The sequence below is a fragment of the Arachis ipaensis genome, chromosome B09 (assembly GCF_000816755.2).
Source record: "Arachis ipaensis cultivar K30076 chromosome B09, Araip1.1, whole genome shotgun sequence".
Taxonomy (NCBI): domain Eukaryota; kingdom Viridiplantae; phylum Streptophyta; class Magnoliopsida; order Fabales; family Fabaceae; genus Arachis; species Arachis ipaensis.
Window position 1 is genome coordinate 127,634,439 of NC_029793.2, and position 19,263 is coordinate 127,653,701.

Sequence of the window (19,263 nt, forward strand, 5' to 3'; positions counted from 1 at the left end):
AGATTTTTGGGCCATGTCTCTTATTGCTAATATAAAAGAAAAGTAATACCGTTTTGACTATCTAATTAATACCAAAACATTGTTAATCCTAAATCATTCTAACTAAGTTTTAAAATAGGTTTAATTACTCTGTTGGTCCCTATAGTTTCGCGAATTTTTCAATTAGGTTCCTACACTTTTTTTCCTTTTAATTGGGTCCCTGTACCTATTTTTTTTTCAATTAGATCCCTACTGACGGTAAACGTTACAAAAACGTTAAGAATATGTGATTTGACCATTATGACCCTCACTTAAAGAAATCCAAGAACTCAAGGTTTGAACATCTTTCACATATCAAACTAAGGCCTTTAGCTGATAATTTAGAGAACCTAATCTCCAGAGAGGGATCAAGCCAATTCATGAGATTCCTCTTGAGAACCTTAAGATTGGGGCAATTTTTTCCAACCAATACCAATAAAACATGGGATATTTCATAATAGTAGCTGACATCAAGCTCCCTAAGCTTTGGACACCTCAAAGCTATTCTAGAGATAGAGTCATCAGTAACATGAGGACAGCTCCTGATCGACAACACCTCAAGATTTGGGCAACTGAAACGCAGTTCAATCATATTCAAAGCAGGCAAGCAGCAAGAACCAACGTAAGGCTTCACATGTTGAACTAGAAACTTGAAACCACCATATAAGAAACTATTGAAAATAGTAAATTACAGCATGCCGAATTTCAAGTTTCCAACAATCAAATCATAAATCCACACGGAACAATTAAAAGCACAAAAATTTGAACCTCCAAATACAAAATAACGAGAAAGAGAAAAAGGGGGGTGGAAAACAGAAGTATGCATACGGTTACCATTATCCATGACTCTCCAAACGAAAAAACAATTGAAGGAAATGGGAATCCAAATTGAGAGGCAAGTTCGCACCTTTCGGCGACCAAAGCGAGAGAGCGATCGGAGCAGTGACGAACGCGGATCTCGGTGAGAGATCCATGGCTCCATCGGACGATGGAAGAAAGCATGGAATCGATCTTACGCTCGAAATCAGGGGCCCACCAGGTGGGAAGCTCGGGGGGAGGGTCGAATTAGGGGTCGAGGTTGAAGATAGTGTGAAGAGAAGGGTCCTTGAAGGCACGGAGCCATGACTTGCAGACAAGCATGGTGCCTCGCCATCGGTCCTGGATGGTGAGTCGGGAGAAGATGTTGGTGAGGCACTCGTGAGTCAACTCGGCCCAGTCTGGTCCTCCTGACTCGCTGTTTTGTTCTTCTGCAGTGAATGTGAACGAGTTTCTTCTCTAAGTTTGGGAGAAGAGAGAGAACGAACAGTTGCTAAGTGTGGAAGGGTAAAATGGTATTTCAGATAAATGTGAGTGAAAGAGAATTAGGGATTACACATAAAGTTACAGAATCTTTAAATTAGGAATGGAATATTTCGTTAAATTTAACTGTTTGGTCACGATAGGGACTTAATTGAAAAAAAATAGGTGCAAGGACCCAATTAAAAGGAAAAAAAAGTGTAGGGACCTAATTAAAAAATTTGCGAAACTATAGGGACCAACAGAGTAATTAAACCTTCAAAATATTATACTAAACCACATAACAAATTTCATAAACATATCACAACTTCAGACAATAACCACTCATCCTAAAAGATAATGGATTGCACAAGAGTACTCTTCTAAGAATATGTGAAGACCTAGAAGTGATCACATAGATGCAAATTTTTAGAAAACTTCAATACGACTTGCACCACCTCATCCTCACTAAACCCAAGCTGTTCAAGCTTCTCACCGATCTTAAACTTCCCGTTCACACCGACGAAAGCATCAGCAATTACTTGGGTATTGTTTGCTTGGGCAGCGCTGGATTGCTAGATATGCTCAGCCATCCTCTCTAGAACATCAGTTTGTTTCTTCTTCCTACCAGAATGCCTTGTGCTACCTGTACCAGATTCAGAGTGTGAAGCTTGTCCTTGCCCTCCTTGCCCTCCGTCGATGTTTGTATTTGAAGACATTTCAGAGTCATCCAATCCTTGAGTCTGGTCTTCAATTTCTTCATTAACTTGTTCCTCTGCATCAAAACCACTAACTGCACCTGCCCCCGTGTCTTTGTCATTTTTGAATATACCTTCCAGCCGGTGAAACAAAGGGAATAACTTTCCAAGAGTATAGAATTTAGTCAGGTGTGCCTACGACAAAAAAAAGTTATAGTCAGTATACACTCTACAGTGACAAATCATTCAACTTGAGTTAAATTCACACACGGCTTTTATCCACGCATCAAGGACATATTTGCTGTCAACTTTTACACATTATTTTTCAGAATTCTAGCCAAATTCACTGCATGTAAGCATCTCAGAGGCGTACTGATACTTCTCCTTCAGCCCTTATGCTTATTCTTGCAATGTTTGACAGTTAGGGCACAAGTTGGGAAGGCCTTCAGTATCTTCAAAGCTAGTTTTTCAAAAGTTTCAAGTTTGAATTGACTACAATCAGCCTTCTGACCATCAATAACGAACTCCTCCATAAAAACAACAGGTGCTTCAGTTTCTTTATCACACCATATGCGTTTGTCCATTATCACCTAAGAAGAAGTTTAATATAGAGAAAATGTACAATCCAATACTATCACAACTGTCAACAATAACCATCAATAATAATTCTTATAAATACCAAATAAATGTCAATTACAATAACCATGTTTCGATTCACAAGTCTTACAATACCATTAATAAGTCTTACACTACTATCACAACAAGTCTTTCAAACACAAATTAAGCTATTAAAACACAAATTCAATGCCAATATAAACTAAGTTTCAACACAAATCTAGTACTTCACTTGACTTCATTCAAATCAGTACCTCAAATCAAACATATTAAGCCTAAACACATTGCATGAATAATTTCAAGACTACCCACTTTGCATCTAATTCTCACCACTGAAAATAAATAGAAGGTAACCACAAAATATTATCAAATTGTCAACACTATCAACCTAATAATTAGGATAAAAATAAAGCAAATTAGGACAAAAATTTGGCTTATGAAATATATAAAAAAATCAAATTTAGGACACAAATTTTGATTGAACCAACTAACCTAGGTCACAGAAGCTACGACGACGACAAGGGGGTGGTTGGCCTAATTGCGGCAGCAATACGACAAATGCTGCAGCTGGGGTCTTGTTGGTCATCTGTAGGAGAAGGTGAAAATATGAGAACATAGTGGCTACAAAGATGAACGTGCGACGTAGACTCATATTCCTTGCGATGGCTAGGCTGACGAGGACGACGTGGCAGACCTGGCATCAATGATGCAGAGGCTGTAGCTAGGGTCTTTGACACTGGTCCTGCAAAGTTGATCGAAGATGAGAAGATGAGAACACAGTTCCTACCAAGGTGAATGTGCGACGACGACTCACTACGTCACAGTGGCAACGGGGCAACAATGCAACAGTGGTGTCCTGGCAAATGGAAGATGCACGATTGAGAAGAGAAACTGTAAAGAAGTCCTAATTAGATTTGCACAAAGGGTAAATTTAGAATTAATTAATTAGAATGAGGATATTTTGGTCAGAAAATGTTAGTTAGATTTCAATTTCGGTCCCCAAAAATTTCAGTCTCCTGTGTCTTCACTTTTTAGAAGTACTAAAATTTTGAAATTTTAGAGACGGAGACTGAAATTTTAGTAGCAATCTCTGGGCCAACAAATATGATACTGAGTCCCAATCCTCAAGTCTCCGTCTTAGTACCTCAAAAAATGCTACCTAAGTAACTTCAATAAATTAAATTCATTGAAAATAGATGACGATTAACAATGAAGTTTTTTTTTTTTTATAAAAGTGGCATCTTCAGCAATTTGAGTAATCCATTTGCATTCTTTGTAAACAAAATTATTCGTCTATGTATTCTTAGCTGCACAAATATCCTTTAAAACAAGGTTGAGAGTATGAACAACATAGGGAGTTCAATAAATAGATGAGAATTCAGCTTCAATCAACAAAATCAGTTATTTTACAAACTAGCGCATTGTAAGTTACAATTTGTACTACATTTGAGAGACCAACTTCTCTTATCACATTTCTTATTTGCTTTGCAACAAAATCTTTGTCCTTGATCTCATCTGAACAATCTACAACTTTTAAAAGCATATGCCCACTTTTAGTCATAGCCATAAAATTAAGAAGAGGCCTCCTTTGGAGATCACTCCATCCATCACTTACAATGCTGACTCCTTTTCCACTCCATGAATTCTTGGTAGGCTTCAACATTCTTTTCACATGTTATTTTTCTTTCTCAAGCAAAGTTATCCTTAATTTATTGTACCCAGGAGGAATATAACCATCAATATAATTATTGGCAGCAAACGAATAAAGCTTTGACAAAATAAGAATTTTTTGCTAGATAGAAAGATAATCTTCATGAAAAAAATATTCTAACAATATGTAAATCTAAAGTCTCCCTTGCAAACATTAAAAGCATTCACTAAAGGCCCAGTAGCTATTCTTTTCTGAAATCAAGTTCACTTGCATTAGATAAGGGTGAAAGAGGAATTAACTTAGACTTTTAATTTCATGCAATAATGTACTTTTATTATCAAGTTTCTTAAGTTCTTCAAGTTTTGTTGATGTAACTTTTGCACAAAATCTAATTCCTTTTCCTTAAATCTTCAATAAGTGTGCTTTCACTCTAGTGTAAGAACCACTAAACAAGACTTTGCAAAATTTACATTGAAACTCAAGATTTTTACCACCTTCAATTTTATCTTTCTTTATTATAAATTTTTATAAGGGCTTGTCTACACTTTCTTCAGAATCATTTTGAACACTCTCTAAAACTCATCTTTCAAAATCTTACAATAATTTAAATACAAAAATTATTTTTTGCACAATCTAATTTATTTTATACAAAACAACAACGACTAAACAATGTAATCACTAGTCAAATGTGAAATATTAGAATTGATGATAACAAATTGATACATAAATCAATAAGGAGAAGACAAGGGTTTGGTTTCATTTGAAAAGAGAAATCAAAGCATGACAATAATATGTAAGATATATAAGATTATCAATACAGTAATTCTATGATTATCAACAAAGAGAAGCACAGAGTAAAACAGAACCAAAGAGAAGCATACAAAACCAAAAATTAAATGATGGAGAAACATTCTTTCTTACTTGAAATAGAGTAAGCAGACGATGACCAGAGAGGCAATGAACAGGCAGCGAGCATGGGTGAGCAGGGAGCAACGACGACGAGCACGGCAGAAGTGGCGGCAACGACCGGAGGTGTGGAGATTAATGACTAACACTCATACGACGTCGACAAGCGGAGGTGGCAGCAAATTGGCAGTGATGAAGAGAGGGTGAGTGGGTGTGGAGCCAAAGAGGGTGGGATGGTGGAAGGGAAAAAGTTAGGGACTGAGGATTTTTACCGTTTTAGTATTTATCTTTTGTAAAAATCACTAAAGTTCAATTTTAGTCCATGTCTTGCATGTCTGGATTTTTTTTTTGTTTTTTTAGACAGGACACGTATGGATGCGGGAGATACGCGTGTCGAACAAATGTTTATGTGCGTCGTATCCAAAATGTGTTCGACAAGCAGACACGACAACTCAATGAAGTGTATATGGTTCATAGCTAAATTCTAATTTTTTGTTAACTTTTTAATAAAATTCCTAAATTATCACACCCTTTATCTTCAACCTCAACTCTATCATCATCTTCAACTGCCTCCCATCTCCCTCTCCATTGCCACCACTCGCTGTCATCATAATACTCATTGCACAATATGAAAAAACGGTGTTAGTTTTCCCAGAGGAAGGCTGGTTAGTTTCTCCGAAAGCAACGTCTAATTTAATGTCGGAGTTGTCTTCGCAGTTGCCGTTGAAGCGATTACGAAAACACTTAATGAAAACTGGGTGCTTATTATCGTGATTATCTTCCATGAAATTATGCACCATTCTTGCCAGACACACAAAGTTCGATTCCAAATTAGCCCCAGCTACGTCCTTGTTGAAATGCGCATCATCGCCGACGATCTTTTCCACCGGCACTACCATTGAACTCCTTAGAACACAGGGGAATTGGTGCTCGAAGAGGTGCTTCAACTGCCATTTGGCCACCGGCTTCACCAACTCCAGCCTCCTCGTCTCTTCACAAATATTAGAATCAATTAGTTGAATTTTCATTGTAAAAGGCATGATGATGATGATGATGATGATGATGAACAAGAAGATGAATGGTGAGCGGTGGCAATGGAGAGGAGAGGGCAGGCAGTGGTAGTTAGAGGAGGTGGTGGTGGTAGTGAGGGTTTTGAAAATTTGGAATTTGGAAAGGAAGAAATGGTGATGGAGTTGACGTTGAAGATAAAGGATGGGATAATTTGAGAATTTTATTAAAAAAACAAAAAATTAGAGTTTGGGTACTTTTGTCATACGAAATTCATCTTTCATGGATATAACATTAGCTTTCTTATTTAGTTGGTACTTTTGTCAACATTCCTAAAATTCATGGGTACAAATTAAAAAGAGTGAAAAAAATCACCATGGCAGATATAGAAGAAGGAGGAGGTAAGAGAAATATCATAACTAACTACATTTTCTTTAATCCAAAATCATAAATATCGTCTTATTTTGGTCCAAGAAAGTATAATTATTAAGATGAACAAAGCTTTTTATATCTTATAACAAGTTTTAATTAATAATACATATCTGTACAATCATTTTATTAAATTTTTTGGTGTACTGTCTTAAATCTAAGTATTTTGAAGTGATTCATTTCTAACAATTCGGTTCATTTTTTATTACTTAAGAATGATAATAGCTACTCGTGGATGAGATCTCCCCTCCATCCCATCTAAGAAAATGCTTTTTGTACTTGCTTTATTTTTGTCGTGGCGGATTTCTATTTAATTATCTCTACGGGAAAGACAAATGCCACCGAATATCTGTGGATATTATCTTTAAAAAAATTTTAAAAATATTAATACAAAACTATAATATAATCTAATATAATTTGATAAAAAGTTAAAAACTAATATAATGTAACACAATTCAAGCACAATTTAATACAATCTAACCTACACATTAAAAAAATAAAATAAAAATATTTTTCAGCATATAAATAACATAATTCACTTTAATATGTGAGGGTATTTTAGTAAATTCATTTTTACGTAAATTTAGCGGCACAGAATTCTTATGGGCGCAGGTATCTCTACCCCATCTCCATTTTCATTTATTCGTGAGGACGGGTTCCTATATACCTTCTCGTTGCGAATAATCTCTACTAGTATTTGCTTTCATGAGTTTTTTTCATACTATCTCTGTTTTAATATAATTATCAATATAAATATACTCGTAAGTTAAATTTAAAATATCATATTAATATATCTAAAATATTGAAAAATTTAAATAGAGGAAATCGATACCTAATATTGTAGTTGGTATTCAATTTGAAATTGTCATATGAATCCTTGCTCCTTTATATTCTAATAAATTATAAGTTTTTTTTTTAGTAAATAGTCAAATTCGTCTCTAAAAATAAGGTCACCTGTTTTTTAAATTGACCTATCGAAAAAATTTTTAATCAAATTCGTCCTTCAAAAATTTTAAATTGGTTACATTAGTTATTTTTTCACTTTCGTTGCTCATAGCGTCAAAGTTTGTTAATATGATACGTTAAGTATCACCATATTACTCACATGACAGTCCTAATTGGCTACTAATATGATAAGTTTATGAAATTAAATCAAATTAACTCCAAATAGAGAAATTTCAATGTCTCAAGGTCTCTCTTAATTTTAGATTGATTTGATTTAATTGCATAAATTTATCATGTTAGCAGCCAGTTAGGACTGCCAAGTGTGTATTGTGGCCAATGCGATGTTACTAAATGTCCCACATTAGCAAATTTTGATGTTATTAGTGACGAATGGACTAATGTGACTAACTTAAAATCTTTGAAGAATAAATTTGATTAAAAAATCTTTCGAAGACCAATTTAAAAAATAAGTGATTCTTCAAAGACAAATTTAACCATTTACTCAATTTTTTTCCTCTCTTTGGGACAATGTTTAGGTACTTCTAGAATAAAAAGAAAGAAAAATAAATTTATTGGCCCCATTATTTGAGGGTCATTTTTTTAGATATTGTAAAATAAAAGGTGTAATACGACGATATTATACAAATTTGGTGTATTGCACTGATGTGGAGCAGATTAATGTCAAATAAAATCGTCACTAATAATTTGAGTTAATGACAAAAAATACACTTAATACGTGAGTAACGATTTGATGGAGGATAAAATTTTCTGCCCAATAAAAATGGAATAACGATTTGTTTTGGAATCACTTATACGAAAAAATAGGTATTCTCATTTTCTTCAACAACTTCCAACCATTGATCAATGATATGATGATTCTTGACTTCTCTTTTTTTCTTCTCTCTCTTCACTCATATCGTGATTCACAATTTAATTTAAATCGTGTATAACGATTTATGTATATACCGTTATTAATCTCATATGGAAAAGTATATGGAATCAAGAGGTTACCAGGCAAAAACTAAACAAAATCACATTAATTTATATTAATAATTAATTTTAAATTTTGTAAATTCAAAATTTAAAAATTTAAAATTGATTAAGTAAACCTAATTAAAACCTATAAAAACCTTTCTCTTTTCTCTCACATTAACCTACCCACCTCCAACAATCATTCACACAGACCTCTTCCATTCTCCCTCCCACCTCGAATCTCGCTTCCGCAAGCTCAAGTCTTTTCCGGTCACCACCCACCGCGCTGCTGCCAGAAAATCAACAGGGGTGTGTCTCTTCACCTTCTGATTCTTCGTATGGGAGAAATGGGTTGAAGTCAAAATCCAAACTTGACTCTATTTCATCTGGTTCTGGTTCTTCCGATGGGTCTGAAGAGAGTTCATTGTCTTCAATGTTCAAACCAGCGGAAAAGAGTAAAAATAATAATAACAAGAACAAAGTGAAAGTGAAGAATTCTGGTTCGGCGTCTTCACCTTCTCCTTCGCCACCTCGAAGAGCGGGGTGTTTCTGGTGCTCTCCAAAGAAGGATTCGAGGAAGAAGAGCAAGGAGGTTGATTAGAGTGTTCTTGGTTAGGACAAGGATGATGAGTTGCTTTCGGATTTGGGAAGCTTCTCGAGCAAGAAGTAGCAGAAGATTCTTAAGAAGGCATTGAAGGAGGAACAGAAGATTAGCCGCATCATCATCACGATGTTGCTCTCTGCGTTTTTGGGATATTAGGTGCCGTTTTGACGATTAAAGAGACCGCAAACTACACAATTACAGAAATATAAAAAAAAATATTCATTTAGTATGAAAAAAAACATCCTAATACTTAACAAAAGAAATATCCAATTATATTTTAGCAAAAATAATTAAATATCTATAAAATTTTAAAAAAAAATATGAAATTCTTAAAGAAATAGAGACATTCATATTTGCAATACAAAAAAATTCGAAAAATATATAAAAGAACATCCATTTAGTATGAAAAAGAAACATTCTGATACTTAGCAGAAAAAACATCCATATTTATTAACTTGTAGAGATTTTGAATTCACCAAAAGGTATTTAACTGGTTTTTGGCTAATACCCTTTTGGTTCCCTAACATTGTTCATCTCATATATATACATTACACGCTCAAATTCTTATTTCGATGTATTACACTTATCTAATCCTCATATTAAAAATAAAAAGCGTAATTGATCCTACTTCTTTCTCTTGTCAATAAAATACACATAGAACAATTCCCATAAATCATATTTATATATGCGTTCCATATTAAACCATTATTTTGTGACACATAATTGTTTGAAATAGACAAAGAGAGTAAAATAGATAAAAAAAAAACACCTATTTTACCACAACATATACTCCATTTATATATATTTGAACACTTCAACTTTTTAAGTTATTGATATTTCTCACTTTTATCGTATTCCTAAGAGCAACTCCAAGGGTTCAAAAATTTTGAACCTCATTTACTGTGTGTCAGTAAAAAGTGAAGATCTACCATTGGAGCAAATAAAAAATGAGTTCTTTCACAAAGTTTAGAGCAACAGAAGCCCTGCTCAGAGGACTCTCTCTCTCTCAAAAAAATTGGAAACTAGCTGTTACTATGTTACTGTTATTATTAATAAATTAATATTTTGTTACTCTATATATACCACTTAGATACACTTTTATTCTCACACTCTCTACTACTCTTCTTCATCTTCTTCCAAGTTTACAAAATCAAAGTTCTACTACTATTATTTTTTTTCGAAAAAATGGATCCAAACCAACTCAACTCTTTCTTCAATTACTTACAAAACTTTCCTCAAATTCCAAATACCCAACAATCTCAAACCTCAAACACTCAAGTTCCAAATCAAAACTTCACACTACCAAATACATTTTAAAATCCAAATCCACAAAATCTTTCTAATTTCAATTTTCAAGCTCCTTATAATAATCAGTTTCCTATATTCCAACCGCAAAATCAAAATTCACAAACACCCCATTTTCCATTTTCATCCATATTTAACCCCTCTATCGGAAATGTTACTCCAACTTCCTTGCCGTTTCCAACTCAATTCAGTGCATCAAGACGTAACTCATCTGGTGTTGGTGGCTCTTCTAACCCATCCTCTCAGATTCCTATACAATCTAATCCAAATTCGCAATATTCCGATTTTGCCAACCCTCGTGGATTAGATGCTATCGACCTCAATGATGATGATATTGAAGATCGGAGGCAAGATAGTATTCAACACTGGCATTGGGAAGAGGATGAGATGTTGATCAGTGCGTGGTTAAATGTTTCAACTGACCCTGTAGTTGGTACCGATCAAAAGGAGGAAACATTTTGGAGTCGAATTCCTAGCTACTGTGTAGAATTTTGCTCTGACATGACAAGGGGGGTAGTTGCATGTAAGAAACGATGGTATAAGATCAACAAGGCTGTTGCACAATTTGCTGGTTGCTACGATCAAGCTAGTCGAAACATAAGGAGTGGTTCGAACGCTGATGATATAAAGGAGTTGGCTTATAAACTTTATTCCACACATTATGGTCAAAAATTTACTTTTGAGAGGCATTGGAACATGCTTCGGCTGGAGCAAAAATGGAGAAGCCAACTAACTACACAGAGTGGCGGCTCAAAGAGAACTAAGGTTAGTGCAACTGGAGCATACTCATCCTCATCAAACCCAGAAACACCGTTGGCTGACGAACCCGGTGTAGACTCTCCCGTTCGCCCACAAGGATCAAAGAAGAGCAAACGAAAAGGTAAGGGAAAAGCACAGATGTCTGAAGATTTTAGCGAAAGAAAATCATCGGTTGTCAAAAAATTATCTCTCATGGAAGATATTAAGAATATTAGAGAAAAGGAACTACTGGAAAGGGAAAAAGAAAGAGAAGAGGAGAAGGAACATGGAGCAAAGATGATGGCAATCAAAGAGAAGGAGTTACAATTTCAAGCGGCAATGAAAGAACAAGAGTTACAAGCTCAAGCGGCAATGAAAGAACAAGAATTACAAACTCAGAGGTATATTAAAGAAATGGAGATAAAAGCAAAAGAAAGGAAAATGGAAAGGATGGCCAAGGAAAGGGAAAGGGAGATGGATATGCAAATACTTAATGCTGACACGTCTACAATGAGTGAAAAACGACGAGCTCTTCATGAGATTGCATGTGAGAAAATAATTTCCAAGTGGTTTACTTAATGGTTCCTTGTATTCGTAGAGTTATGTAGTATGTCTTATTGCAGACACACTTATAAATATCAACTATCAATAACTCCTCAACTCCACTTCAACTCTTGTTTCTCACCTCGAAAGAGAACTAAAAATTACATTTCTAGATATGACTAGAAATTTTGATGATATGTTTAATGAGGCTTTGTATGGCAAAAGAAGACGACAAGATAACACACTCATAGATAATTGGATCGATGAGTATTTACTCGAAGATTCAGAAGAAGAAGATATCGATAGAAGCTCTATCCCAATTACTCGTAGATGGATCAACAGAGATCGAGAAGCAGGACATGATCGCCTTTTCCAAGATTACTTTGCAGATGATCCGGTGTATAATGCTGACATTTTTCAACGGAGATTTCGAATGAGAAGACATGTGTTCCTTCGGATAGTAGACGCTCTCTCAAACGTCTATCCTTATTTCCAACAGAGGGTTGATGCAATTGGAAGAAGAGGCTTGTCGCCACTGCAGAAATGTACCGCTGCGATACGGATGTTAGCATATGGCGTAGCAGCTGATGCTGTTGATGATTATGTGCGCATAGGCGAGAGCACTACAATTGAATGCTTGGAAAAATTTGTTGAAGGTGTCATTTCGGTGTTTGAGGATGAATACTTGCGAAAACCAAATCCAAATGACGTACAATGCCTACTACAAATGGCAGAGGGTCGTGGCTTCCCTGGCATGTTGGGTAGCATTGACTGCATGCATTGGCAATGGAAAAATTGTCCAAAAGCGTGGAAAGGTATGTACATGAGTGGTTATCGTGGGGTTGCAACTATAGTACTTGAGGTTGTAGCATCTTCAGACCTTTGGATATGGCATGCGTTCTTTGGAGTTTCTGGTTCAAATAACGATATCAACGTGTTAGATCGTTCTCCAGTGTTTGATGACATTCTAAATGATCGTGCTCCGGAGGTAAATTATACTATTAATGGTAATAATTATACAATGAAATACTACTTAGCAGATGGTATTTATCCTGAATGGGCCACATTTGTCAAATCAATCTCAAAGCCACAAGGGGAGAAACGCAAGTTATTTGCACAATACCAAGAAGGGAAAAAAAGATGTAGAATGAGCATTCGGAGTGTTGCAAGCACGCTTTGCAATTATACGTGGTCCAGCTCGTTTTTGGGAAAAGAAGAAGCTTGCCAACATAATGAGAGCTTGTATTATATTGCATAATATGATTGTTGAGGATGAAAGAGACACTTATGCAGGAAATTTTGCTCAAGGATTAGAGTATGATGATGTTGAAAATGGCTTATCACAACCTCAGCTGGGAGAAGAAGATTTTGCACCATACCATCAATTTCTCCAAAGAAATGCCCAACTTCGAAATAGGCAGCAGCATAGACAATTGAAAGAGGACTTGATTGAACACATATGACAATTTCACAATGCTTGTCGTCAACTATAGAATTTAATTATTTTTTTTATTAAGTAATTTTACAAATTAGTGTAATCCCGAATTATATATTGTGTATTATTGTTATATATAAATTTATTTAATATTAATATCTTTTAATAGTGAATTATTTTTAAATTTAAATATTTAAATTACATTATTAAAAAAATTAATTACATTAATTTTAAGTATTTTAATTAATTAATTAAGTGGGACCACAACAGGAACTAAAGTTAGTTCCTCCTAATAGAGAAGAGAGAGATGCTTTGAGTTCCTATTTACTGTTTATGACGCAAAAGCTGATGTGGAGTTATTTTTTATGACAAGTGGGCCATAAATAGAAATTGGGATGAATTTTCTACTGGAGATGGTCTAATATCATAAAAAATAGTAGTTTCTTTTTTCTTAAGAAAAAAATTGTAATGTTGAAAAGTGAAACAGCAAAATTAAAGCACCTTTAAATTGTGCATCTTATATATATGCTACATACGTGATGCAAAAATAATTGGGTTTGACTTTTTTGTTTGTCTTATTTCAATGGATTTTAGTCAATTAATATGTTGGCTTGGTAGGGTTGGAAAAAGACCCAAAAATGAAAAAATGATGGCATAATCCAAGTGACTAACTATATGTATATATGGACCCAAACATATATAACACGATTGGTTTCTTCTTAACATTGTTATTGCTTGTTCACAAGATCATATTGTTGGAGAAATTATTACATGCTCACAGAAGAAGATTATGGTAAACTGTATGTTTTATTTATTTAATTATGAGGTGACACCTTACGGATTAGATTTAACATATTTCATGTCTTGCATTTATTGTAAATATAGAAATCCAACAACGAGAATTCAGATTGGTTTGTGCAACGTATTTTTTAATTTGTGGTGGTTTTTAAGCTTAATCTAAGAATTGGGTCGCAACAATTTTTTTTATATAAAAATAGAGAAAATACTCAGTTTAGTTTCTAAGGTTACATTCGATATTCAATTTAGTCTTTAAAATTTTAATTGTCTTAATTTAGTCCTTAAATTTTTCAATTGACTCTGTAATGAAAACCATCGTAGGGACTAACATGATTAAAATTTAAAAAATTTAGGGATTAAATTGAGGCAATTAAAACTTTAAAGACTAAATTGAAGTTCGAGTGTAACTTTAGAAACCAAACTGAATATTTTCTCATAAAAATATTATTTACACATAAAACATTAACTATCAAATTAGTNNNNTAATAATTGGCCCAAGAATTTCTCTACACATATTAATAAAAAGAAAAGAGTACGCAAAGATAATATAATTATGAAAGAAAAAGATGAAAAAATTTTATTGATTGTTTATTGATTGAATTGAATTGTAAACTATGAAGATAAAACTAAATATATATAGAGCATTGGCATATGAAAGATAAAAGTAAATAAAGATAAGATAGAGATAAAGATAAAAATAACTATAAGATAAGATAAAGACTAAAAATATAATTGAATTTAGTGTATTCTGTTGGGCTAAATTTGTGGGCCGTGAGACGTCTTTATTGTTGTCATGGGCTAAGGTGGAAGAGTGGTTTAATACGCCCCCGCAAGTTGGAGGATGAAAGATGTCAAGAACACTAAGCTTATTCAGATTAAGATGGAAGGGTTGAGGAGACAAAGGCTTGGTGAAGATGTCAGCTAATTGCCCAGAAGAGGGAATTGGGACTCCAGCTTGAGCTTTTTGTCGAACCAAGTGACAATCAACCTCTAAATGTTTGGTCCGTTCATGAAAAACCGGGTTAGCAGCAATATGAAGAGCACTCTAATTATCACAATATAAAACTGGTGGGCGGATAGGAGAGATGCGTAAAAACTATAACACATTTAGTATCCATTGAAGTTCACAAGTTGTGTTGGCAAATGCACGATATTCTGCTTCCGTGGATGAGCGGACAACGGTGGTTTGTTTCTTGGTCTTCCAAGAGACTAAAGAACTGCCTACACTACAAAAAAAGGGGGTTAAAACGGCGGTTATTTTGGAGAATTACGGTGGTTAGAACCGCCATTATGACCAAAACTGGCGCCTCCAAGAAACGCCGTTATTCTGGACACCATTCTGGTTATTACGGCGGTTTTCAGAAAACCGCCGTAATAACCTGTGGATAATACGGCGGTTTTTTGAGGGTTAAAATGGCGGTTTGTAACCGCCGTTATTTCCGCATAAAATGGCAGTTTTTGAACACCCGCCGTTTTTACCAGAATATTGTGGCTTCATTTCTGTTTAAAATGGCGGTTAAAAACCGCCGTTTTTACCATTATAACCGCCATTTTTACCAGGTTATAATGGCATCTTTTGTGTTTAAAATGGCAGTTTCTAGGCGCCATTTTTACCAGGTTATAATGGCATCTTTTGTGTTTAAAATGGCAGTTTCTAATTGCCGTTTTTACCAGGTTATAATGGCATCTTTTGTGTTTAAAATGGCAGTTTCTACTAGCATATAATGGCATCGTTTTCATTTAAAATGGGAGTTTCTAACCGCCGTTTGTACCTAATTATGATGACAATTTAATGCTTTTTAAAATAAGATTGAAACTACCAATTTAAGTGATATTTTTGAAACTCACTTAAAAATCTCGTAATAACCAAAAGGCATAGTCATAAATCAAACATCATATGATGATTTTAATTCATACATGATCCAAAAGTCATAATCCAAGTCATAATTGAAATGTCATAATCCAAAAACAAAGTATCAAAGTAACATTTTTCAATAATACATCTTAAAATATAATTCTTAATATACGTCTTAACATATCAAGCAAGGTCATGCTTCCTTGTTGCTTGCTCCAGAAGACCTACTTCCTAACTCTTTTGGTGATGGAATCTCACTCTCCTGATCCAATCCCTACAACAAAAATATAACTATTATGAGCACAAGAAATGTAAGAAAAAGGCATATATTGATATACATTTATCATGTCTAATTACATAGCATTGATACAATAAAAATTCGACTCTGTTTTCACACATTTATCATGTCTAATTACATAGCATTGATACATAGCAACTAAGCAAGTAAGCGAAGTCAAGAACATATACTATCAATTCTATATCTCACCCATAGTTTTCATTCACATATGCCCAGGGTTTTGATAAAAGAAGAATACATGATTGGAATTGATTCGTGGCCCCTCCTAACTAGCTCCTCCCTCAGCCACACTCTTTACAATTGAAAAACTATACTTTGATCAGCACACTGTATACTATACTCAATTATATAGGTTCTTTGTATCATTAGATATTTTCATTTGGGAAAATTAAATATCATTGAGCGCGTCCTAACCCGAAGGTTTGCTTGGCGTGAAGAGTGAACAAACTTAAGGTTGATGGCAAAATTAAAATTATGACTAACCCTGTTTATTTATTTATTTGATATAGCTTTATTTAAAATATATAATTTGCAATTCAGTATTAAAAGGATCTTTTACCCATCTAATGCAGAGCTGGATGAAATGAAGCCAATATCCCATTACTACCAACTACCAAGGTCCCATCTCCTTTTACATAGAAGATAGCAAGCAAGCAACCAATCAAAGTTCGATTAAAACATAATAGTATAGTCTTTCCTCAAAATATTAATGCAAAATACTGTACACACAAGACAAGGTTTACTATCATTCTAGCATAAGCTAGCACTACTACTAATTATATTAATAATAGGAATCATAAGCAAAATATGAATGTACCTGTGAAACTTGTTGAGTAGGGAACATTCCAGCCAATTGTATTGGAATTTTACCTCCTTCCTTAGAAGCAATATAGGAGACTAGCGCTTGCAATTGCGCTTTAACGGCATCTAACTCTTCTTGCACATTTGGACCACAAGTAGATGATGTGCCAACATCATTTGAAGAACCTAAATTCATTTGACTAATCCTTGTAGTGTTGTTCTTGAAAGCAATTGTTGGAACATCTCCCATACCTAAACCTTGAAGAACCTAAATTCATTTGACTAATACTATGTGCTTCAATCTTCTCCTACATATATAAAAAGAAAGAGAAAGAATCAAAAATAGTATTATCTTATAAAAAAGAAAGAAAAAGAAATACAAACAAGTTACTTATTGCACTTTAGTCTTACCGCTATTTCTTTAGCCTTTTCATTAACATAACTTCCATCTATTTTCTTGTGAGTGATGTCCCACATTTGAACCCTACTAACTTCTTTTCCCGTCTCTTCCGTCTAAAATTTAAGAAAAGTAGAAAGACTCGATCAAAAAATAGCAGCCTACTAACTTAGATTAGATATGCAGAAAATTAAGAGATGATGCATGCATTATATTTGAGATAGATTAGATATGCATGCATTAATTGATTACCAATTCAGCCCTTCTTCTTGCAATTGATTTAGCACCTGAAGTATGAGGAATTATTTGTTTTTGCCGAATTTCTTGATTCCTCTTACAAAATTTCTGCAAGTTAAATTTGGACACAATTAAATAGAGACAAACATGCATTCAACTCTATATAAAATAAAATACAAGAGCAGGCAGCAACAATATCTGCTTCATATAAGGCTTTTTAGTAGGAGAGTAAGTACTTACCTGAGTTTTAGGCTTCAAACAATATTCTACAAATAGAGCCCACTGATCAGGAGCAATATCTTCTGGTGCATTATTTATGATCTCGGTTTTACTCAACCTCGGATCATAAAAATCATTCCAAAGCTTTATCCTATGTTCCCTCCATTTTTTGCCAAGCGATTGCAGCAAAAATCGTTTGGCCAAGTTATCACTCACTTTGAAGCAAAATCGAGCCTTCAATATTATAACAAAGAATATATATTAACCAGCAAATATAACTAAATAATGGCAAAGAAATAAGCTTTAGAGTTTGAGTAATCTTCTTACTAGGAAAAAATATTCCATTGATTTTCAAAAAAGCTTGCTGAAATGTCTGACCACTTTTCAAAATTGATTGAAAATGCTACACAATCAGTGGCCAATTGCCCATAAACTCCTGCAAGGAGTCCAGCTGCTTCTCCTATTGTTGCATGATGCTTATCAAAATTGACGACTATGCGCAAACCTTCTGGCAAATTATGCACATCCTTCGCTAATAAATGAAGGCGTGTACTATTTTCGTATTCATCTAAAATAGACAAATGAGTATAAATAAATGAGTAAATGAGCGACTAAAGAATAAAATAAATAAAATTCGCTTTACTAATAAAATGGTAAAGCCCTAAAATACAGTTTAGTTAATATTAATCTGCTTTAATTTTTTGGGTATTGCTGCCAGAATTTTGTTCCCTTCCCATTAGAACATTACTCTGATCTGTTGCTTCTTTTTTTTTTGGACAGAAAAATTTCATTAATAATAGGCCTAGCCTTTTACATAGATTTATCATTACAAAGCATTGTTCTATACTAAACCAATAGTTTTAAACAATGAAAAACTAACTATACAACATTAAATTACTTCAGATTATGTAGCATTCTGCACCAGACCACTAATATTCATTAAAGCTGGCACTCCGATCTGTTCTAACATGGATATGATAGTTTTTCTCTGTACACTCCGATCTGTTCTAGCATTCTGCACCAGACCACTAATAATTCATTAAAGCCTTGCTATTCCTTCAAAGCTAATCAAAATCTTTCAAGGAGGTGATAGAGGAGCCTCTTAGACTGAGTAGTTTGCATCTAATTTCGTTATTCTTTTCGGGCTTTTAAGTCCTGTTTTAATACCCAAAAAAAAGCCTTGATGTATGGCGCTACTCCCTAGGTTCAAAAGTAGATCTGAATGATTTTTAATTCTTGTACTACAAGTCTACAAACTTGAGACTTATTTATGGGCATAAAGAAAAGTAGTATCTTTTCAGATTTCTAATGCTATTGATAATAATAACATAATAAAATATCTATACATACCCATGGCATCAACAGTCCAATGATGTTTAGATTCACGTCCACGTTTACGTTTAGGTTCGGATGGATGCTCAGAAGAATTTGAAGCTACCGACTTGTCTCGGGATGAACTTGCAGCTGCTGCCGACTTGTCTCGGGAGGAACTTGCAGCTGTCGACTTATCCCGGGA

General features: G+C 34.3%; 1 protein-coding gene across 1 annotated transcript; it reads left to right on the forward strand.

The window, feature by feature from the left end:
* Window positions 11,860-13,193, forward strand: LOC107617224. The gene is given in 2 exon segments (XM_021112311.1): window positions 11,860-12,838; window positions 12,840-13,193. Coding segments are annotated over 2 exon segments (1,287 nt in total). The 5' UTR covers window positions 11,860-11,882; the 3' UTR covers window positions 13,171-13,193.